This window comes from Saccopteryx bilineata, chromosome 5, assembly GCF_036850765.1.
Source record: "Saccopteryx bilineata isolate mSacBil1 chromosome 5, mSacBil1_pri_phased_curated, whole genome shotgun sequence".
In the NCBI taxonomy this organism is placed as follows: Eukaryota; Metazoa; Chordata; class Mammalia; order Chiroptera; family Emballonuridae; genus Saccopteryx; species Saccopteryx bilineata.
Window position 1 is genome coordinate 260,360,825 of NC_089494.1, and position 24,196 is coordinate 260,385,020.

Below are 24,196 nucleotides of genomic sequence, written 5' to 3' on the forward strand. Positions count from 1 at the left end.
TGCTAACACATGGGCCTCGCTCGCACACAGAGGACACACATCAAGCCTCCGTGAAGTCTGCTAGCAGCGTCTTTCATTAATCACCCTGGTCTGTCAGGCTGCGAAGAGTGTTAACAACACAGGAAACTTTCCAGAGAGCTTGTCAACTGCGCTCCAGCCAGACGTTAACCGGGGAGCCCAGGATGCCTCTGGGACCCGAGCCCTCCTTCCCGGCCCTGGGTGGCAGGTCCAGCCTCTCCTCCTCCCTCCCCCTCTGCGGGCTCAGCCGCAACAACACCCGCTTCCCTGCGCTGCTGACGCTTCCTCCGCGAATTCACTGGGCTGGCACTGACGCATGCACGGAGAGCCCCGGGGCGCAGGGTCCCGGTCCCGGAGGGCGGACACGTGAATGCGCGCGGTCGCTGCGGGACCTGGACCGGCTGAGCGGCGCCGCAGACTGGATCAGAGAAGCCGCTCTTGGCAGTGGGAATCTCGCAGACACAGAGCGCGCGCTCCAAGTCGCTGCTCCGGGCTTAGCCCTTAAATACTAAGGGGTTTCGGGTCGGACAAACCCAGCTCCTCCTGGAGCTCTCTGTGCCACTTTAGGCAGCTCACTTCAGCCTTCTGAGGCTTGGCTGCCTGGCCTCTGCACCGTGGAGCCCGTCGGAGTCTAGGATCGCCTCCCACGTGCGCGCGCGGGACAGATGGGCGCCTTCCCCCTCCCAGCCACTCCGTTTAGGTGTCAAAGACCTCACTGCTGCCTCCCAGAGTCTGAAACTGGGAACAGCGAGTTGGGCCACTTGATCTCCAAAGTGCTTTCTAGCTAAAGAGTCTTGGATTCTAAAAACTAGGCGAGGCCAAGATAAGAAAGGGGAAAAAAAAGATGAACCCTAATTTCAAGGCTAAAGGCCTCTCCAGGAGCCCAAGACTGTGCCTTGCCGTCCAGAACCCTGGGCGCAGGCGCACTGCCTTCTGTCCACGGCCACACTCACATTAAGCTCCCAGGACCACCGGATTGTGGCAAATACATATTTCGGTTTCACATGCCATGAGTTGCAAGACTGGAGAGCCTTCGGAGCCCTTAATCAGACACCAAGATGTCATGGAAGGGACCGTATGTTGAAAGTGTCAGAGAGAGCTCCAGGGTTCCAGATAAATGCTCAGCTCCCTGCTGGCTGATTTCCTGTTAATTTCTGCAGAATCTCAGGCGACTTGAAAAGGTGCCAAGTGCTAACCACAAAGGTTTCCAGACCGCAGCTGCAGGGTTCCTGCAAAGCCTGACACGCCACTGCCCACTGGCCAGGCCCAGGGTGAGAGCAGGGTCCCTGGGGCAGGCAGGCTGGTGTCAGATCCCTCACTCTCTGTGGGACTGGGACAGGGTCCTCTGAATCCCCTGTTTCCTTGTCTGGAAACTTGGGACAGTCGTAGCTAGCCCCACAGGGTCACTTTGCGTATAAAACACTGAGCAGAGGGCAACAGTGTGGTCTCCTGGTAACCAACATCTCCTGGCTTCACTGTGCTATGCCCTACGTCCCCACCACCAAGCAGGCCTCATAAATATTTACACCCAGGTGTGTTGCGATGCTCAGTTAATTGCTGCTGTGACGCACTCGGAGAGCCTCGGAGGACAGGTGCGACACAAGGGCCGAGGTTGCTGAAGGCACAAACGAGGTGGCTGGCAGAAGCATGTCCTTCTGAGCCTCCCAGCGCCCCTGGGCTTTCCGGGTCATTGCCTGGAGTCAGGGGCTGGGGAAAGGTGGCTCCGAGGACGCGGTGTCCAAGGGCGGGTGCGGTGGCCAGGTACAGACCTCTCTGGAAAAGGGCAGAGACGTGGCCAGATAACTTATCACAGAAGAAATGCAAATAGCCCCAAACCACTTAAAAACAATAATTATTATTACCATTATTCAATCTCACTAGGTCACCAAGAAAGGGAGACAGGAGGGAGGTGTCAAGTAGGCAAAGTCGCTTCAAAGGGCGAACTTCGCGGTGGTGAGGAGCAGGGATGGGACACCGCTCACCTGGGTTGGAATATAGAAGGACGCAGCGCCTGGGGAGGTCCCGAGGTGACTGACATGAACCAGGCCCATGTTCCCTGGCCCCTTTATTGCATTTGATGGAACGTCTCCCTGGAAATCTTCAGCTATGAGGTAGGTTTTAAAAGTGCAAGCGTGGAGGCACTCGGCAACATTGTTCCCAATCATAAAACCCAGCCAGACTGCCACTGCCCCCTCCAGACATCACACAGCCCGTAACTGTGGTTTTGAATAACAGTTCAAGGCAGACAACGGATTTTTTAACCCCAGGATCCTGCACATGCTGTCACGTACGTTCCAGCGTGTGCGTGCGTCCTTACGCACGCAGGCTCCTGTGTGCAGGAGGCTTGCCCAGATGCTCCCTGCGGTGCCCACTGTCATTTTCCTCAGCGCACATTTTCCCGTTTGCTGTGCTCTGTCTGGGGCTGTTACATTCAGTCAACAACACAGATATCAAGAAATCGTTCCATAGGTTGACCCTTGAAATGACCTTGGGTGACCGGCCACCTCTTCCAGGAAGGTCTGTGCACTACTCCACGCTCACTGTCACTCACCTGGCTTCTCTGTTCCGCCCTAGGTCATGGCCCGGAGTCAACAGTACCACAGGTGAGTCAGGGGCCTGGGGTTCCCCCGCAGCGGTGGGAATGGCCCTGCCGGTCTGTTAGACTCTTCCTTTCATCCTTGTCTGGTTGCTCTTAGGGGGACAGCCAGGTGGGTGACTGCCACAAGCGCTGGGACCTCGCCGGGTGTTGGGATCCCTGCTTCCCCACCACCTGGGAGCTCGGTAGTCTGGGCCGGGAGCAGGCTCCATGGCCTCAGTGCCTTCATCCGTAGAGTCAGGAGAGGTCTGCCTGTGTGCTGGCATTGTGGCTGTTCGCGAGCATTCGCTCTGCTCAACTCAGTGCAACGGGCTCTCCCCAAAATATGTGTCCATATATTGGTTCTGGGTCCAGAACCACGTTTGCCGCTTTTCTCGTATCTCCTCTTAGAACCCAGCTCCTGGTACTCGGCGCTTGTGGGAGTCCCTTCGGGGGCGACTAGGAGCATTAGAAAGTCAAGGAAAGCCCCCTAGAATTTCCCTAGAAAGCGGGTGACTAGAAATACGATTGGCATGAGACAGGAAAAAGAGAAACGGACTAGAAAGTGTGCAAAGCCACGGCAGGATCGTGCGGAGTGACGGAACCGGTGGATGAATTCGCGAGTCTGCCCACTGCAGGTGGGAGCGTCTCCCCACGTGCAGCGCGCCCCACGGAGCAGTGGGGAGAATGGGGGAAAGTAATCTGCAGGTGTGAGTAGACATTAAAAGAGGAGCACCCGGCACCCCGCCCTCCCACAGAGCACGTCGTTACCAGCTGCCCAGTCAGGTCCTGACAGCCCCATCGCTCAGGGTCAGTGGTCCCAAACTGTACCGGAGCCTTTGTTCTCAAGTACACTCGCTCCCACCGTCCACTCAGAGTCCCGGGGGGGGGGGGGGGGGCACCGCAGAAAATGCAAAAGAGGGTGGTGCCTGGGCACGAAGTTGCTCATTGGATGCCTGGCTGGTGAACTCCGAACCAAGCTCGAGACCTGCGCCCCTCCCCCTTTGACCTTGCTGCTCACCTGCGTTCAGGTAGAGAGAAGCGGACAGACGGGTGTGGCAGTCCATCAGTAACATTCTAGAGACGCAAGCAGGAAGAACACAAATCAAAACCCTCCCCCCAAAATGTCCCCTGAGATACTGCTGCCTGGGCCCGCCCACACGTGCGCGCGAGCCCATACCCTGCGGAAGGCGCTCGCAGCAGCAAAGCGCTCCGCGCCACCCACCCTCGCACCCACGCACCCACGCACCCACGCTTGCAAACCGCTGCAGGTGTCTGCTCAGCTCTAACAGAGCCCCTATCACTGCGGACGCACATGGCGACCAGCCTACAGGACTGCTCCTCTCGGGGATATTTATAGCATTCCTGGGCACTTTTAAATTGTCTGTGTTTTTTCTGTTTTGTTTTGTTGTTTTGGGGTTGTTGGTTTTTGTGGGGGTTTTTGCTTTGTTTTATTTTTTCCATAGGATTGGTTAAATATATGGTGGCCTCCCTAGAGAGAATACTATGTAGCCATTAAAAATGATGGTGTTTAAGAAGACTCGCTGACATGGCTGTTAGAACATGGGATTCCGCGAGCAAGCAGGCAGGGGAGCAGCGAGCAGGCAGTGGGGCCCTGTGTGCAGAGACTCTAGTGTGTGTGTTTACGGTGGCTGTCTGGGTGTGGGGAAGAACGGCGACTGTCATTCTTCTTTGCTCATCTGCATCTTAATCTTTCTCCAGTAGCATATGTGTTTATATAGTGAAGACAGTCTATGGGGCCTATATTTTTGTGTCCCCAAAAACTACCGATCCGAAGCTGCAGCGCACGCGGGGCCTGGGGAAGACAGGCTCAGGGTTCCAACCTGACCATCTGTCGCCGCCACGACCTCCGTGAGGCCGAGACACAGAGAACGGTGCCGTGTGTTTTCGTCGAAATAAACCCAAGAGTCTTTCTCCTTCCCCTGAGTGAAGAATGAGATTGGAGAAGATAGCCCAACTTCTATATACTTAGCATGGGGGTGCTTCTGTCTTAAGTCGCCAGGCACAGTAAAAAAAAAAAAAAAAAAAAAAAAAAAAAAAAAGATCATGTTAATTCAATTAGGCAGAGGAGAAATTTCGTTTTGTCCAGAAACACTTGTTTTGGTTTGCTCTTTAGTTTTCTATTTAAAAAGAATAAAAAAGCTGTCTTGAAGGATTGGTTTTTTTCCCCTTTTAAAAGAAAAATAAGGAAGCAGGTATGGAATATGTAGGCAGCTGATGCCCCCTGCTGGCCATTTCTGGATATTGCAGCACCTGGCATTTATGGAGCAGAGACCGGTTCTCCCCAAGAGCAGGCAGAAATTGGTGAACAAAACACAAATTGCAAAGTGGGTAATTGAATTGCTGGGGAAAGATGATTATGCAGTTCTGGTAAGCACAGGCAAAGGTTTCAAATCATCCAAGATTGGTAAACCCGAGGGCTTGAAACTCTGTGTTTCTGAAGATCCCCCAGGAAACAGAATGAAAAGCAGCTCCTTAGCCCTCACCACACACTCATCCACCCGTCCATCCGTCCGTCCATCCCTCCACCCATCCATCCATCCACTCAAGCGACCCGCCGCCGCTCTTCATGTGACAGGCACTGCAACTGGCTTTGCGCACAGGTGTTTTTCTTTAAAGAAGAAGCGGAGGAGGAAAAAGAAGAAGAGGAAGAGGAAGAAAAATCGTCCCGAAGACTCAGCAAATCTGCAGTTCTGAGACCGTGCCTTGCCGGTGAGGAGATGAAGAACGAGAGAAGGGAACCGGCTTGGCAAGGGCCATGCAGAGGAGACGGAGCCGCTCTCCCAGCTCGCTGCACACCCCTCCCATGAAGCCCCTTCCCTGAGTCGGGACACTTGGTGCTTGAAATTTACAACGCGCCACCGTCTCCAGATCAGGAGGCTGTGGGCCCGTGGATAAAACTGAAGTGCCCAAAACAGCTGGGTGACACCGAGCCGGTAGAAGGATAGGTAGATGGGTCATTGATAACAGAAGCGGATTTAACGGCGGGCGGGGGCACCGGGCATGCGCCCTGGGCCCCGACTTCTGAAGGGCCCCGCAAAATTCCAACTTTACACTTTTCTGTAATGACATCAAGTTCGGTTTCACATGTGAAATTTTAACATCAATAGTGCATCATATTTTTTTATTTATTTAGTAATATGGTTAACATGTATTTTTATTTTCCCTGTCTCTTTTTTTTTTTAAGGAGCCCAATATTTTCTTCTGCGCTGGGGGCTTCCACTGACCTTAATCCACCTCTGATTGATAAATAGATGAAAGGTATAAATAGAAACAGGGTGGGCAAAGGAGGTTTACAGGAGGAGTCTTTATGCAAAAGTTTATCCTTGCACTATTATTTATGAATTACTGTATTATTTCCCATACAAACAACTGTAAGCCTACTTTTTCCCATCCTTTATATGCAGATATATATATGGTCTACCGGAAAGTTCTGTCCGTTTCTATCACAAGTTTCGACACGTAAGCACGTTTATTTGGCGCATGTGTGCCTCTCTATTTTTATCACTTAATGTATACATACTGATGTAGCAAATTAACTAAAACAAAGTTGATTCACGTTAGTCTTGTGTGTGAAGCAATAGTGTACCCATGGCTACTGATAAAGTTCATTTACACCACTGTAATTTTTACGAATTTCAACAAGGAAGAAATGCTACAGAAGCATGTCTGTCGCATCCACCATATTCCCCGGACTTAGCACCCTCCGACTATCACTTGTTTTTGTCCTTACAAAATTTTTTGAAGGGCAAAAAATTCAAAAATGAAGAAGATATCAAACAAGCACCGGTTCAATTTTCGCATCAAAAGATAAAACATTTTTCAAAAATAGGATATACAAATTGCCCTCACACTGGCAAGAAATCATTAATAATAATGGCAATTATATTATTTAATAAAGTTTATTGATGGTAAGAAAAATTTGTATTTTGTTTTATTCCAAAAATGGACAGAACTTTCCGGTAGACTTTATATTATAATAGCTACATAGCAGACATATCACATATGTATAGGTAGAATCTGTATCTATATTTCTCTCTTCCTCTTCCCCTTCCTCTTTTCCCCTGCTCTTGTTTCTTTTCTTCCCAAGGATAAGTCACACGCCAGGGCTCATGGGACATGACCACCCTCTACTCAGCGATGGTGAAAACGGATGTAAAGTTCACGCCTGCCTTTCCAGGGGTCTCCAAACTTTTTACACAGGGAGCCAGTTCACTGTCCCTCAGGCCATTGGAGGGCTGCCAAATATAGTGGTCCTCTCACTGACCACCAATGAAAGAGGTGCCCCTTCCAGAAGTGCAGTGGGGGCTGAATAAATGGCCTCAGGGGGCCGCATTGCGGCCCGCGGGCCGTAGTTTGGGACACCTGATAGACCATAGATAAATGGTCCAAAGTTTGGGACCTGCCTGGGTACAAGGTCTGTCTTGTTTCTCATTGTGGTGAGATCACGTTGGTGGCTCTGTCCCCAATACTTTTGAGTTCCTGAAAGGTAAAACATAAGAAAGGCAGTGTCGTGTGTACGGAAGAGCCCAAGGCCGTGAGTCTGGAGCCCAGAATGGGAGCGCTGGGCTCCTCCTGAGGGCAGCAAGTTCTAGGGCCTGAGGAGGAGGGAGAATAGGAAGAAAGAAACTAACGTAGATTGAGTCAAGTCCCCTCTATCACACTCCCTGTGGGCCCGAGCTGTAGGGGAGTGATTCTATCACACTCACCATATAGATTACGTGACAGAGCCCAGGAGCGGTTAGAGAACATGGGGAGAAACCAGTAGAGTGGGACCCACAGCCATCACAATACACTTACTTGGTGCCAGGTGCGCCAAGAAGGTCAAACAGATGACGATCCCTGGACCCCTGAGCCTCACAGCTCGAAGGAACCCTCCCTGCGAAGGAGCGACAGGTGCAAGTCGACGAGGGGCGGGTTTTGCTTTGACACGAGCGCTCAATCGTGAACACTCTCCTACCACAGCTATGCAAGCAGTGCGCGCTGAGGCTCGGGGTTGAGTGGGAGAGGTCTGGTCATGAAGTTGGCCTTGAAAAGACAGGAAACACAGCACACGGCCATGCGTCAGTGAGGCACTGAGCCGGGGAGTTGCGTTTTTAAGGTTCTCGTCAGCTATGTGGGGTGGACACTGTCATTCTCATTCTACAATTAGTATCGGCAAACCGAGGCCCAGGAGCTTGCCCGGGGTCCCCTGGCCAGAAAGGGACAGGCAGGGCCAGGATTTGAACCTGGAACTCCTCACTCAGCTTCCATGAAAATATAGTTTCGTGCCTTTCATCAAAGCCTCCGCTACGTTATTGGTGACAAAACGTGAAAAGCTGCCAGACACTTTTAAAAAGAAACTCTAGGGGTGAAACATGGCGGATGTTTCTTTTTCCCTGTGTGGGTCAAGTCCAGGGGTCGGCGGTCCAAGGCTGTTTGGCGGTTCTGCTCCAAGTCCTCGGAGCTCCCACCCCTCCTGTGTCGTCCCTTCCCTTGCGTTGTCCTCAAATGGGATTTTGTCCCGTCACCTAAAATAGTGCCCGTGTGCTCCAGGCAGCGAGAGAGACAAGGGAGAGAAAAGAAGGAATAAACGGCTCACATCAACTTCCCTTTAAAAAGCGTCCTGGAAATTGCCACCAAACCTTGGACTTTGGGCCACGTGTAGCCACCAGGACAGTGAGGGCGTGTAATGAGTGCTCACCGTAGGGGGCCATGTGTCCAGCTGGCCATCGGGGGTCCCAGGACTGAGAAGAAAGGGGCACGGGAGGGGGAGACACACAGCTGCCCGGGCTATGGAGCTCTCAGCGATGGCCACGCATTTCTGAGCCGGTCCAGCGGGTCGCGTGGGGAGGGGGAGGCTCGCCGCCCCGCCCGGACCTCTCTCCCCAGCCCCTCCCTCTGAAATAGCGGGAAGAAATGGAAACAAAAGTTGGTTTTGCCTGCTTGGGGGAGTTTTTCGAGATGGGACTGTCCCATGGCAGCAAGCCTGGGGGGGGGGGGGAGCTCGGCCAGCTCCCCTGTCCCCACGAGGGAGCAAACAGGTGCTGACAAGGCACGGGTTTTGCGCCTCCGGGGGCTTAAGTTCACGGGAGTGTTCCCCAGTGAAGGTGGCCCCCGGTCCCTCTGTCCTGGTGGCCCACGTTCCAACGGAAGGGAGTCGGAGCCTCTGAGTCAGTCGTTCTCACACTACAGGTGACTAAACGTCACCATGGGGCCTTGTATGGAGAGCAAGTCGTTTATACTGGGAACCCGCTGTTTCTTACTTTAAGCCCCAAGAGGAACAAGGCTAGGGGACCTTGACTGGATGGGCACTGGCTAGAGGCCGTTGTCACGCCTGCGTGGGCCTGAGAAGAGGCGTCCGAGCTGATGCCGAGGTCCGGGGCGCTTGCTTCCTGCCGCGCGGGGAAGCCCCCCGAGCATTTAGAGGGCGCACACTTGTCTTCGCTTTCCTCCTAAAAGGAGAGCTCCCGGGAAGGCTGCCTGTCGTAAAAGGACACTTCTCTGGGGGGCTGCCTGGTGTCGCTGGGTGATGAACGGCCCTCCACAGACACATGAGCATGACTCTTCCAGGGCCGTGATGGGAAACGCAACTTCATCTCCATAGAAAATGGCTCTCTCTCTCTCTCTCTCTCTCTCTGGGTGTGTGTGTGTGTGTCACTGAGAAGCCAACCTATCCTCCAGATCCAGGAAGACTCAGAGACTTGGAAGCGTGTGGGGGTGCCAGTTTGATGGGGGCCTGGGGTCCGGCAAGAGCAAGTGCCCAGCTCCCGCCCACGCAGCGGAGGGACAGGTGGCTATCCCAGGAGGCTGGCCGCTGGTCCCCAGTCCTGGGAGTTTCCACTGCAGCCCCCGCTGTAATTCACCGCCGACCATCCGCTCGTGGTGCGGTAGGGTGCGCTGGGTGACCGGAGCGAGCGACCAAAAGCCTGGCGTCTCCCCACTGCCCGGAGAGGGGGGGACCCCAGTCTGTAATGATATATTTATTGCCTTACTTTGTTTCTACATGCAACAGAGAAACTAAAAAGACTGTATTAACCAGGGAGGTCTACTATCTATCATGCGTAACTACAAGCATTAGTGGTTTAATAAAATAAAGCCTTATTTCTTGCCCACATCACAATCCCATGTGGATTGAAGGAGGTCTTTTTCCGAACCCGCTCCTTTTGCCCCGTGGCTTCTGTTATTTCTGCAGGCTGTGGGGGTCCTCTGTCTCTGGCCAGTCCCTGAGGCAGGACTGGATGGTCGAGCGTCGCGTGGGTGGGCTGGGCGTGGAGTCCATCACACCCGCCTCGTCCCAGCGGCCACAGTAGCGCCATGGCCGCCCAGCGCCAGCGCGTGGGGAGGAGCGTGCGTGCTCCACGCCCACAGGGAGGGGAAACGGGGCTGCCTAGCACACGGCGTCCTCACGGCCATGCCAGGAGCTTGAGGGAATGACGGCTGGGCTGGAGAGGCACTCCTTGGTTTTTACCTGAGATTGGGGGTCAGGGACAGTCCCCTGGGGGAGATGACATTTAAGACACGATCTGAAGGCCGGAAAGGATCCAGGCACGGGCAGAGCTGGGAAAGCACATCGTGGACTGAGGAAGGGCCTCATGCCAGGTCTCTGAGATGGGAGGAGCCCGGTGTCCCCGAGGGACCTGGACAGGCCCTTACCTGGACAGTTCAGTGAGAAGGGAACGGAGCAGAGATGGGATTAGGGAGGGGCAGAGGCTGGGCTGCAGTGGGCTCTGGGGCCCCTGCGGGGAGTCTGGACTGTAGTTCGTGGGCCGTGAGCGACATGAATTCACAGGTTTAGAACAGTCCTTTTAATATCACACATCCCAAACCGGGCGTTGTCATTCACACACATAGGCACTGTGGCGGACGGAGAGAGGAGAGACAGGCCCCGCCCCCAGGGCGGCACTGTGTGTCCACATCGCCAGACGCCGCCTGCTTTTATTTACGTGTCCCGGGGAGTGAGACAGAACACGGCTGCACTACCAATCCAGTCACGTCACAGTGGCTGCGGTGATCCGGGAAGTCCCGGGAGGGTCCCAAAGGACACTGAGCATTCTGAAAGCAAAGTGGGGGTCAGGGAGGAGGGGGAGGAGGCCGGGACACCAGGTGGGATGGGCACAAAGACCCAGAAGTGGCCTGAAGCCCATCTGGGGACCCTGGGCAGGGGTGGGGGTGGGATCTCAGGCTGCAGAGCTGGCCTTTGCCGAAAGCAGAGACCCCCAACTCTCTCTCTCTGGGGACGTCAGTGTAATGACCACGTTTCGTGAGGACCGTCTCCTAGAACGAAATTATATTAAACCCTGAATTCGACAGCGGAGCGCCTTCCTTGCTCACGAGGGCCAGGGCAGGCCCTCCGTCAGTCTGGGACGGTTTGCTCTTTCCCGGCCAGCCGGTGTTTAATGGATGACCTTATTACGTCAACTCGGTTCACGAGACAGTACAACTTGCTACTCTGAAGGGATCTCATTGGGGTGTAATTGTGCGGGGACAGGTCAATGTCATCAGTGTTCTGGGCGGTGACGGTTGCCTGTCCCACCACCAGGGGAGGCTGGGGTCCTGACCCCGGGAGGCTCATCAGCTCCACGTTCGCTTTGGCTAACTACCCCTCCCCCACCCACAGGTCCCAGGCAAATTCCAGGGAGCTGCCTTTGCTCTGAGCCGAACTTTCATTGACTTACACATTACACCCCACAGAAGACTTGGGACACACGTTCACAGCTGCGAATTTCATAGTGCAGCAGCGTGAGAGAATTCAGGGTCAAAGAAGAAAACGTTTTTTAAAATAATGCAGCCAGACCAAGATGTAGACACCCATATCGTCCCATGGTCCTCTGCACACTCGCTGGACACGGGCCCCACGCTTGCCCTGCGACTCCCAGCAGCCAGAGGAGGAGGGGAAATAGACTCTCTTACGAGATGGCTGTTTTCCTTCCAATCAGAGTGAACCGAATTGCTGAGAAGCATGCAGCTGCCTGGCAGCTTCCCACGTGTGTGCTAATAAAGACAATGTGACAAGAACATTTCCTGTTTATCATGTTCCTAATGCAGGCTAACAGCACGACACTGTAGTTGCAATTTAAGAAAATTAAGTCTAGGAGGAAGCAAAAGAGGGGAGGGAAGAGAAGTAAAATAAATAAACTGCAGGCTCTGGGAGCAGTCCTTTGGCGGTTTTTTGCCTAATCTGAGGGTAAAATGTGAAACATTGACCACTGAGTGCCCAGATGACCTGCAGACAACCCTTCCTAAAACAAGTCCAAACGAGAGCAGGGAGTGTTGAGAAGCATCAACTGACCAGGAGTCATTCAACCAACATTTACCAAGAGCTCATTCGGCCAATGTGGACAATATTGAGCCTTGTGCCTGGGGCTGGGGATAGATGAATGAATAAATATGACCCCGCCCTCAAAATATCTACTTAGTTTCAGTGGAGATGGGGTCAGGACCTTGGGCGCTCTTGTGACGTGTGGGTGGGGCCTTCCTCCTCCAGTGGGAATACTGCTGACCTAGAGCGGAGGAGTGGGGCCCCTTAGTTTGGATTTCCTGACCTCTCCTCCTTTTCCATCTTTGCCCCTGTTTTTGCAAGAGCAGCAGCAGCAGCAGAGAGAGTGAGCAGGACAGAAATATGCACTTCATTTTGAGCAATTACAGTCAAGAAAAATTAATTGAAATGAGCACGAGATTTCTGGAGAAAGCAAAGGGCGTCTCGCGTTAACACTGTGTCTGTTGTCATTGGCAGGCCCGCACCAGACTGCTAATGAGCCTCTCCACGACAGCGTGAGTCAGCGCCTCCACGACAGCGACAGCGTGAGTCAGCATTTCCCTCACCCACCGTCCCAGCCCGGACTGTTTACAAAACAACTAGCTTTTTCCAAGGTGCTTGGTGGAATTAAAAACAAAGAAAAAAAATTTTTTTTTCAACATAATTTCCCAGCAGGGAAAATTTGTATTTCAATTCTTGGGTATAAAACTGTATGCCAATTCCTCAGCTTTATAGTGAAAGGGAGATAAAAATGAATTCACGCGGCCATCGCGAAGATTGGATAAGGCGAAAATTCCAAGGCCCGGGGGTTGGCAAGTGTGTGCCGAGGAAAGCACTTCTAACACTGCTGGCAAAGCATGAGAGCGGGCACAGGCTTTCTGGGCAGCGCGCTCCCCGCATTAACGAAGCAAGAGAAAAATGTCCGTTTTCTTTGGCCCGATAATTCTATGGTTGGCAATTTAGGGAACAAGCCTGAAATTTGGATTAATATTTAAACACGCCCATTTATATTTTATAGCAGTATATCTTAAATGGCAGCACAATGGGATCACGATAACCGTCCAACAATATAGAAAGAGTTGCGTATATTAGATTCGCATTATGATGCCATCCTTGATATTTACAAAGAATCTTAATGACTAGAGAAAATGCCGCAGAACTGAGATATCTCATATGTATAAATAATTTTATTGGGAAGTTGTATACGTATATTATTTAGATGGTCCTAACTAGCGTAGCTATAGGTGATAAATGGAATAGGCCTGGTGAACGGATGGTTGGACAGATAGGCAGACAGACTCTGCCTGTAAAATCATGGGTTCTTTCCTGTTTGAAAGACTTCTTTAAAATCTAAGTAAAGTTATGGACCCTCACCCCAGGACACACACACACACAATCAAAATCGGCCCATCACAAACTAGTGTATTAATTTTGAGTATTATGGGTAAAGAAGACTGGACTTTTCATTAAGAACCCTTGAGATGGACAGTAGATAGGTGATAAGTAGGTTAGCAGATACATACACGTAACTTACTATAATTAAGGCAAAGCTCTGTGTCTTTCCCCTCCTGAAAAGAAATAAACCAAAATATTTCCAGTCAGTCCTGTGGGCAAGACTCGCGGGGCCTGGTGTTGGTTCTGTTCAGAGCGGGGTGGGGCTGCTGTCCCCACGGGCCTGCCCCCCATTCCCCGGGGAATCCAGCAAGGCACCGGGACCGGGCTAGGCTCAGTTCTCACCACCCCAGTCCCTTCAGCAGGCGCGAGGCCTTCCCAAAGAGTCTGCACTCTGAGGGGTGTCCTGGGGTTTGTCACGCAGTCCACAAATGGCACCCCGGCTACAAACGCGCCTCTATCGCTTCCCCCAAGAGGCTCACGCCTGCGCTCCCGCTCAGAATGCACTTCTGCGTGCAGTTCCTGAGGACAGCCCGGTCACCTCCCCCCTGCCCTCCGCCCCCCCACTCAGAACGCACTTCTGCGTGCAGTTCCTGAGGACAGCCCGGCCACCTCCCCCCTGCCCCCCGCCCCCCACTCAGAACGCACTTCTGTGTGCAGTTCCTGAGGACAGTCCGGTCACCTCCCCCCTGCCCCCCGCCCCCCACTCAGAACACACTTCTGCGTGCAGTTCCTGAGGACAACCCGGTCACCTCCCCCCTGCCCCCCTTCCCCACTCAGAACGCACTTCTGTGTGCAGTTCCTGAGGACAGCCCGGCCACCTCCCCCCTGCCCTCCACCCCCCACTCAGAACGCACTTCTGCGTGCAGTTCCTGAGGACAGCCCGGCCACCTCCCCCCTGCCCCCCTTCCCCACTCAGAACTCACTTCTGTGTGCAGTTCCTGAGGACAGCCCGGTCACCTCCCCCCTGCCCCCCGCCCCCCCCACTCAGAACTCACTTCTGCGTGCAGTTCCTGAGGACAGCCCGGTCACCTCCCCCCTGCCCCCCTTCCCCACTCAGAACACACTTCTGTGTGCAGTTCCTGAGGACAGCCCGGTCACCTCCACCCTGCCCCCCTTCCCCACTCAGAGCGCACTTCTGCATGCAGTTCCTGAGGACAGCCCGGTCACCTCCCCCCTGCCCCCCGCCCCCCCACTCAGAACTCACTTCTGCGTGCAGTTCCTGAGGACAGCCCGGTCACCTCCCCCCTGCCCCCCTTCCCCACTCAGAACTCACTTCTGCGTGCAGTTCCTGAGGACAGCCCGGTCACCTCCCCCCTGCCCCCCGCCCCCCCACTCAGAACTCACTTCTGCGTGCAGTTCCTGAGGACAGCCCGGTCACCTCCCCCCTGCCCCCCGCCCCCCCACTCAGAACTCACTTCTGCGTGCAGTTCCTGAGGACAGCCCGGCCACCTCCCCCCTGCCCTCCGCCCCCCGACTCAGAACTCACTTCTGTGTGCAGTTCCTGAGGACAGCCCGGTCACCTCCACCCTGCCCCCCGCCCCCCCACTCAGAACACACTTCTGCGTGCAGTTCCTGAGGACAGCCCGGTCACCTCCACCCTGCCCCCCGCCCCCCCACTCAGAACACACTTCTGCGTGCAATTCCTGAGGACAGCCCGGTCACCTCCCCCCTGCCCCCCCGCCGCCCCCTTCCCCAGGCCAGTTGTGGAACCTCCAGCAAGCTCTGCTTTGCCCCCGGCACTCTGCTCTGTTGACACTCGGCTCGCCGGCTGGAGGGAAGGGATCTGGCGTGTCACGGGCAGGGGGCAGAGTAGAACCTTTGTACACATTTTGTTCGGTTCATCTCTGAGCACAAGCACATGCGACAGGCTTAGCCATCTCCGAGTATGGACTGAGCGGCTGAGTCAGGGAGTCGCCTCCCCAAGGTCATAAAATGGGCCCAGGATTTAGATCTAGGACGGGGTGACACCATCCTGATCCATGCTGCCTCCAAGCACCTGGCACGTAGAAGGTGCTTTACACCATTCAAGGGATTGAAGAGGAGGAGAGGAAAACACACGATGGGTGGCCTTCCCTTACCTGTGACCCTTTAATAGTAATCGCTACCATGGCCGTCTCAGCAATGTTTGCAGCTAACGCTTATGGAGTGTAGACATCGGCATTTCGTCCAAAATTTTACAGGCATTGTCTTCTTTCAGACACTGCCGGTTGAAAGAAGTGTCACTCTGTAACCATGCATGATGCTATGTATTCTAGTGTGTGTGTTTGTGTGTGTGTGTGTGTATACGTTCATTTAATTCAAAAATAAATTTGAAATTGCCTTGGATAAAGATATCTCTATAACTACACAAATTACAGCATAAATTTTTTAAAAAAAAATGCTAATTATACACATAGAAAGATTACACCCCTAAACTTGTTTAACAAGCACATATTAAAAATCTACTGTATGCAGAATACCCAGCAATAGTTAAGGCTATAAAAGCAATAACTTTAAGTCTTTAACTATTGACTATAAAAAATAACATCTGGAAGTCCAGAGAGAGAGCTCACGTGCCCGCAGCCTGTGTGGTACGGCTGTGGCTGGCGCAGATCTAAGGAAGCTCTCTCCGCAGAGTAACAGTTTAGCCATTTGCCATTGCTCTCTGATTAAAAGTCAAATTTATGGATGCTGCCGCATAGGAATACCCCAAATTCTCTGCCCCTCCCAAATTTCAGGGTGGGGAGGGAGAACGATGTTAAATACACTGCTTACAAAAATTAGGGGATATTTCAAAATGAATATGAAGCGATAAAATAGCCCCTAATTTCTGTGAGCAGTGTATCTGGCCCCAGAGTCCAGTGTGGGTTTGGCAGAAAGACCGGGTTCTGCCCATCTAAAGCACCCACAACCTGTGTGGCTTTCACAAGTCACCTAGCCCCGTTTCTGTGAGGGAGAAAGGAGAAAAGTTCTTCACTTTGAAGGCCAAATTGGAGAACATGCATAAAACTCTTCTTGGAAGTGGGCCTGTTATTCCTGGCCAGGGCTGTGGCCATTTGGAGTCTTAGGAAAAACTGTAAGACATCAAAGATTTTCCCAGAATGTGTCACAGCCTGCTCCAACTGTGTCACCTGAAGCCTCCCACATCCTGTGACAGGTGCTCGGAGGAGACAGTCCCAGGCAGAGGCTAGGTCAGCGTTTCAGGGTCAGCTTCCCCTTTCACTGGGAGATGACCCTGTCTCCCCCTTCGGGGCTCTTGACATCACACGACGCTGCTTCCAGCTCTCCAGACTTCTGCATTATTGACCGCTGTGACAATTGAATTCTCTTTTTCGGTCCCAAGTAAAGACAAAAAAAACCACTTCTTTAAGCTAGGACAGAAGGTGAGCGTCCTGAGACCCAGGAGGGAAAAGGGTCGCGTGCTGGTTCTGTCTGAGGCACGAGAGATCACTGAGCACAGTCCGCCCGCGTGGGCGTGGCGCCGTGCAGGCTCCAGGTCCCGACGTGATTCCGTCCCTTGTGGACCGGAACCCAGCCCTGCCATTCCCGGTGTTGAGGCTAGGAGCTCGTTACTAGTACCTAGAGCTGCAACTGACATTTGTAGAGCAATGGTGTATCTTCCCACCTGGCTCAATTGTTTATTAGTTCAAATAATTTTTAGTGAGTTGCTTGAGGTCCCTTACATACAAGACCCTGTCACCTGCGAACGGGTCCCCTTTCTGTGTGTAAGGGCTCAGGGGATAACCTTGGGCCCACTCAGGTAATCCAGGGTGATCTTTTCTATCTCAAAGTCAGGTGATTAGTAATCTTAATAACATCTGCAGGGTCCCCTCCACCGCAGCACCTGGGTGATTATTTGATTGAACGGCAAAGGATGGGACTACTGGGGGACATCTTTGGAATTCCGCTGCCCCAGCACCTGGACTGTCCCCTCCCACCTGAGGGACCCGATGCCACGCCCCTCGCCAGCACCATCGCCTGGCTTCTCTGTCATCCCTGTCCCTTCCCTTGACTCACTTGGACCGTCCCCTCCTGCTCAGGAAAGAGAGTGCGCCGCAGTCCTGGACGGAGCAAGAGGCCACAGGGGTGACCAGGACGAGGATGACTATGAGGAACCCAGGGCTCACGTAGCAGAGGCGTGGCAGGCGGTGAAAATTCTACCAGCCCGGCCGATCAAGGAATCTGAATATGCAGGTAGCAGTGGGGAGTCTAAAAACCTGAAAAGGCATGTCCTTACGATATCGCCTAGTAACTATTCATCCAAGCTGTGCGTTCTGAACTGAACAGCTCCCGGTGGGTGGCTGGGAACCCTGCCCCCCCCCCCAGGCCCCAGCGCTCTGGCAATGGCGTTAACACTCACAGCCCCAGCTGTCCCTGTGTGAGACTAGGCTTCATAAGTATGGAACCCGTCCCAGAGAGTTCTTCTGAGAGCGCCACGTAGGATGATGTCGCATGCCCACGAGAGGACAGGGCGGGCAGAGTCAAGGCACTGTCACTGTTGGTTATTATGATGGTGATGCTATTCTTGAATCCTCAGACCGACACAGGAGCGGAGCAGAGACGTGGCCCTCACATGGAAAAGGTTAGGGCAGTTTGCACAGAGGAGCGGAAGGTGGAAGGGAGACTCCTCGTGGGCTGGTGCATTTTGCAGGAGGCCAGCGTACGAGTAGCAGAAAAGCCTGCCTTCTTAAGAGTAGGGAAGACCCAGATTCACACCACCTCTGCCTCTCTCTGGTGAGGCACACTGGGCAGCCTCAGCAAGTTCCCGAACCTTACGCACAGCACACTTTTGAAAAGGAGGAAGGTTTGTGGTTTCTGATGGCCTGACCCACGGACATGAACCCGTGACGGTTCTTTTCAAGAAAATCGCCTTGTAAATAAGGATGATAGTCCTTAGTCCATCCACTCAACAGGCATGTACTGAGTACCCACTGAGTGCCGATTACCGCATCAGGACTGAGCAAGGGACACAAAGACAAACAGAGCATATCCCTGCTCCCTGGACGATCACCATCTAGGGGCAGAAACGGTGAGAGCAGCAGATAGATATGCTAGAAGATGTTAAGTGTGTGGAATGCAAGGAGACCCAGGTGGGCCTGAGAGCACGGGATCTAGAAAGATTGTTCTTCTTCTTTTTCTAAGTGAGAGAAGAGGAGATAGAGGGACAGACTCCCGCATGCACCCTGACTGAGCATGAGTCACCCAGAACCCCCCTGTTTTGGGCCATGCTTGCAACTGGGCTCCATGGAGCCATCCTCAGCACCCAGGACCACTGTGCTCAAACCAATCAAGCCACGGCTATGGGAAAGGAAGGGAGAGAGAGAAGGGGGAGCAGGAGGGGTGGAGAAGCAGATGAGCGCTTCTCCTGTGTGCCCTGATTGGGAATCAAACCCAGGACAGCTACACACAGGGCCGACAGTCTACCACTGAGCAAACCAGCCAGGGCTAGATTTTCAAAGGGTGTAATACAACCCAAGCCTTGAAGGATGAGGAGAACTCCCAGGGGGTGAGAATAAGGATGTTCAAGTCGGACTTCGGTATTAACATGCACGGACCCAGAGGAGGCATCTCCCCTCTTCGTGCCTCAGTCTCCTCATCTGTGAAGTGGAAGCACAATCGCCCGATTCATACGTTTGCAGATGTGCAAAAATGTTAGAAATTGTGATGAGCTGAGTCCAGGTACGGTGTGACCTTAAGTGTCACTCTTTTCACAGATACGCGCTATTTCAAGGGCATGATGGACACTCCCCTTCCCTTGGCCACCAAGATGCCCATCGCTGCGGAGGGGCAAACCTGGAACACACAGATGAGGCTGGAAGGAGTGAGTAGAGGCCTGACCGTGAACCAAACCTGCGCAGGGCGCTCCCAGCTGCCAGGAGTTCCCCGCCGCTCATGCCCGGGGCATCTCTTTAGGGAACGAGCTGGCGCAGCCCAGCTCAGGTGACTGGTGGGATGGTGGTCCCGGGGAAGGAGGAGCCCTAATGCTTTGTAGTCTCAGCTCTGAGGTCTCATGGCTGCCCTGATACCACATATAGGGCACAGTGCCTGGCACAAAGCTGTCCGTCAATAGAGGACATCTCCTTGAGGACAGGGACCATTTTAGCCCCAGCACCTAGAACAGCGCCCTTCCATAAGAGGTTCTCAATAGATACTGCTTAACTGGACAAAAATGAACACCCTCCCAATTATCGGCACCGAATCTTGACACACGAATAGCTGTTTAATAGGACATGAGACCCGGTCTCCCTCCGGCTTGACTTCTCTTCACACAGAACCCTTTCTCAGTCTGTCTTGCAAGGTCCTTGTGTGACTATTTGCCGTCACTGAGGTCTGCCACAGGGTGGGCTGTGTGACAAGGACAAGGACACCTTGGGATGTCATCACTAGAGCACGATGCATATGCAGGGAACAATAAGAATCTGGGAGCGATTGGATCAGAGGCTCGAGACACAGGTTCCGATCTAGTTAGGAAGGAGGAGAGAATGCTGGCCTGGGAAGATGGGGTTTCCTTTCCCTAAAAACCACTGATAGGCCCTGGCCGGTTGGCTCAGTGGTAGAGCGTCGGCCTGGCATGCAGAAGTCCTGGGTTCGATTCCCGGCCAGGGCACACAGGAGAAGCGCCCATCTGCTTCTCCACCCCTCCCCCTCTCCTTCCGCTCTGTCTCTCTCTCCTTTTCCTGCAGCCGAGGCTCCATTGGAGCAAAGATGGCCCAGGCGCTAGGGAAGGCTCTGTGGCCTCTGCCCCAGACGCTAGAGTGGCTCTGGTCGCGACAGAGCGATGCCCCGGAGGGGCAGAGCATCGCCCCCTGGTGGGCAGAGCGTCGCCCCCTGGTGGGCGTGCCGGGTGGATCCCGGTCAGGCACATGCGGGAGTCTGTCTGACTGTCTCTCCCCGTTTCCAGCTTCTGAAAAATACAAAAAAAAACAAAAAACAAAAAACAAAAAACAAAAAACAAAAAAAAACCCACTGATGAATCAGCCCTTTACTACACGTGCACGCCGGCCTTCATTAGGAAAAGCTCTTAAAAATAATGCTTGCATGATTTTAAGTTAACTATGCCACAGTTCAAGCCTCTGTCCCTATTATTTTCTATTCCTTCATGCGGCTTCTGTTACAAAACAAATGTTCTTTAGCCAGACCGCTGGGCGAGCGGGACGATCACCTCAACACATGAAAGTCACGAGAAATCATGTGAGCAAAGGACTCTGAGGGGCACGAGCACAAGGTTAGCCGGGAGGGAGCCTGTCCGATAAATTACAGGAGGGCGTGGCCTCGACGCAGCCGCAGAGGGAGCTGTTTCTTCCACTTTTACAGTCGAGGTTTGCATAGTCACGCTGGTACGGAAAGCGGGTCAGGTTTTTCACTCCGACCTCATTCTCAGGCGCTAGTTCTCGTGAGATCTGCACGATCCCGCGGAGGAAGAGGAAGTGCCCGACAGGGGACCCCGGGGCACAGAGAGGGCACTGAGTTCTGTGCTGTCAGCCCGCCGGGGGCTTTTGAGAAGCCTTCCGGTGGAAGCAGTCTTGGACATGGCTAACACGTCTTGTTATAATCCATGGGTCTCAGCTAGGGTGGTGCTGCCCATTAGGGGGCATTTGGTACTGTCTGGAGACACTTTCTGTTGTCTGGACCGGGGAAGATGCTACTGACACGTAGTGACAGCCAGCCCTCCACCACAAAAGAATTATCCGGCCCCAAGGCCCAGCGGCGCCCAGAGGGAGCAACCTGTGTGAGAGTTAAACCTGTGTTATAACGCGGATGATACGTTGGAAACTCAGATCTGTGTACGAGTCTGAACCCTCTTTTAGAATCCAGTATTCCTCTTTGTTTTCCTCACAGTCAAGCATCATCGCGGGTCTAGAGTAGGTGCCAATACTCATTTCATAGAAGGTGGGAGCCGCCCCAGGGGAGGAGCTGGACATGTCCCTGAGCCCCGGGATCCTACACTGATAACGTCAGGGGGCGCCCACCACTGGGGGAGATGCAGAGAAACTCCCTCAGGTAAGAGATCCGCCAAAGACACAGAATGTAACCAGAACAGGGATCCTAAGGAAGCCCCTTTCCTGAGACCCTAAGACCACGGAACCCACCTGAGACAGAGACAGCTGAGCAGGCTCCCGCTCCCGTGACCAAGCTGGCAATGGGAGGTGGGCACGAGCAGTGAGAGGGACCTGCAGGCACCCGCACGTGGGGCAGGCACACAGGGCAGGCTGCAAGCTGAGGGTACAAGAAGAACGTGTAGACAAGCGCCGGCGCCCCGGCCTCCGCAGGGCAGCCGGGAGGAGTTGGAGGTGGTGGTGCAGTGGAAGCAGAGCGACAGCACAGCCCAAACCACACTCCACTCCTGGCTAGACTGACCGGCCACAGAGCCCTGCCCTTCCCAGGCATAGACACAGTGGTCCAGTGGTTCACAGAGGGACAGCAATGGACACTGGGCAGCCTGACCAGGCGGTGGTGCAGTGGATAGCGCATCAGACTGGGACGCGGAGAATCGAGGTTTGAAACCTTGAGGTCACTGGCTTGAGCGTGGGCTCATCCAACTTGAGCGCGGGGTTGCTGGCTTGAGCGTGAGGTCTTAGACATGACCCCATGGTCGCTGGCTTGAGCCCAAGGTTGCTGGCTTGAGCAAGGGGTCACTAGCTCTGTAACCCTCTGGTCAAGGCACACATGAGAATGCAGTCAATGAACAACTAAAGTGCCACAAAGAAGAATTGATGCTTTTCATCTCTCTCCCTTGTCTGTCTGTCCCTATCCCTCTCTCTGTCTCTCTGTCTCTCTCTCTCTTTCTTTCTAAAAAAAAAAAAAAAAGAATGGTCATTGGGCAGCAAAGATAAGAGGTTACAGGGGTTCAGTGACCCCTCCTTCACATCACCTTGGCCACCTCAACTTGGTGCCAGTGAAGACCCTGCACTAGCCAGGTTTCTCTAGAAACATGGAGAAAGTTGCAGACATGTAGGCACACACACACAGCATACGAATAAAACAGCAGTGATGGAGACCATATCCCGAGACCAGCCAGCTGACAGCTGGAGCCCAGGACAGCCATTGGTGGGGGGGAGGGAGCCAGTCTGAGCCCAAAGGTCTGAGAACTGAGAGCGCCAATGGGAACATCATGGTTGACAGAAGGAGCAAACCAGGGTCCCAGCGCAAATGGTCAGGCAGACAGACCAAACCGTGCATCCCTCTCTCTGCCTTTTCATTCTCCCCAGCCCCTCAGTGGACAGGAGGAGCCCACTCACCTGGGGAGGGCCGTCTGCCTTCCCGGCCTCCTCATCCAAATGCTCATCTCACCTGGAAACACCCTCCCAGGCACACCCGGAAATACTAGCTAACCCAATATCCGAGGCCCTGTCTGGCGAGTGGGCACATAAAATTAACCATCCCAGACCCCAGTACGGGCTGAGGCGTCAAGGCTTTCAAAGGCACTGGGCACCATTACAATGTGTTCGTCATCTTCTTCACCCTCATGTCTGGCAAGTGCATAGCCATTATTGCCTCTAATAATAGTAATAATGACAGCAAAGAATGATTAAGCTCAAGTGAAGCCAGCCCACTCCCTCTTCTAGGCACGTGGCAGGATGTGGATGTGTCTCGTGGAACCCTCCCTCCCGAGGCAGCCATACTTCTGTTGCCTCCATCCACAGACGAGCAAACTGAGGCTCAGAAGGTGGAGCGACCTGGCACGCCTCGTAGCTAGTACGTGATGGAGGGGAAAGCGGGACCCCGGCATCCGAGGGCGGCCACACGCTAATCTGCCTGCTCAGGCGCTTACAGTGAGCTTGACCTTGTACATTGATCTTCACAATAACTCAATGCAACTAGGTTAAATCAACTAAGGACTTTTCCCTATTATAAAGATGAAAAATCTAAGGCTCAGGATACGCTGAATGCCTATCCGCAGTTTCAGAGCAAGAGGTGACCACCCAAGGCCACCACACTCATCACTGGCACAGCGGTACACGCGTCTGCACATACTGACACATACTGACAGACTGCCTACCAACCATGCACCGGCGGTGATCTCTAAGAGTGATGAGCCCGGAGACCTATGCCTTTCTCTTTGGGGACCTAACCACACAGAGGAAAGTAGGACATCAGATGATATCTTAGTCACAGTTCAAGAGCTAATGCTGCCCCGTTGTCTTCTCCAGGTAGACCAACCCATCTCCAAGGACATCAGAAGCCAACATGTTAAAGGTAAAGTCGAGTCACAAAGTTTGCTTCCAAAATCATCTCGCGTTTTTGGTTCATGGTCACGGATTTTCTTAAACAAGGTGATCTATTGAATTTCCATCCTTCATGAAACAACTAATTTTAGAAAGAGTCTCACATATCCTATGCTTTTTTATCCCTTGACCTTATTGGTGAAGAAAATGATTGTGACATCTCATATTCCGTGTTGTGCAGTTTCACAAAGAAATTGTTTTAAAATGTGTGGATTGCATTAAACATCTAACTAAGTTATTTTTCTAAACATATCCCTCCCCCCCCATCAAATCACAACAGGTTAGAAATTTGATTTTTAAATGCTGATTCATTGGTGTGAAGACGGAGAGTAAAGCTGTAGGCACGGCAGCTCCGTTTGGGGATAAAGATGCTGGCAGGAGGCAGGAGGGAACCAATCGATCTCAGTCGTGCTGGAAGCACAAACAGGGGACAGCAAAGGAATTCAATAGGATCAGATCCATCATAGCTCCTCAGGGTTCCCCAGGAGCCCTCGTCTCCCGTACAGTGTCCGACTGGGACACATGACCATCCCGCGGTTTGTACTGCCCAGTAACGGAAGCATATCAAATTTACCTTTGAAGTGTCTATCGCTATGTTCTCTGACATATTCCCAATACCACACCTCCTTTCACGGGAAAGTGTGACAGGGGTCCTAAGGGGAAACAGATGGCACACCCAAATCGGAGTCATCTAAGGAGGTTTATTGACAAAGGGACGATAGACTCGGGCGCCTGGGTGTCGTC

At 53.2% G+C, this 24,196-nt stretch overlaps 1 protein-coding gene across 1 annotated transcript in view; it reads left to right on the forward strand.

Moving 5' to 3' along the window:
• Positions 1-24,196, forward strand: part of CLNK (cytokine dependent hematopoietic cell linker) — a 163,102-nt gene that overhangs the window by 84,987 nt on the left and 53,919 nt on the right. The window contains exons 9-13 of the mRNA XM_066233102.1: positions 2,593-2,621; positions 12,330-12,397; positions 17,267-17,420; positions 18,941-19,047; positions 23,378-23,423. Of these exons, the coding sequence (XP_066089199.1) occupies positions 2,593-2,621; positions 12,330-12,397; positions 17,267-17,420; positions 18,941-19,047; positions 23,378-23,423 (404 nt within the window). The remainder of the gene's footprint in view (positions 1-2,592; positions 2,622-12,329; positions 12,398-17,266; positions 17,421-18,940; positions 19,048-23,377; positions 23,424-24,196) is intronic.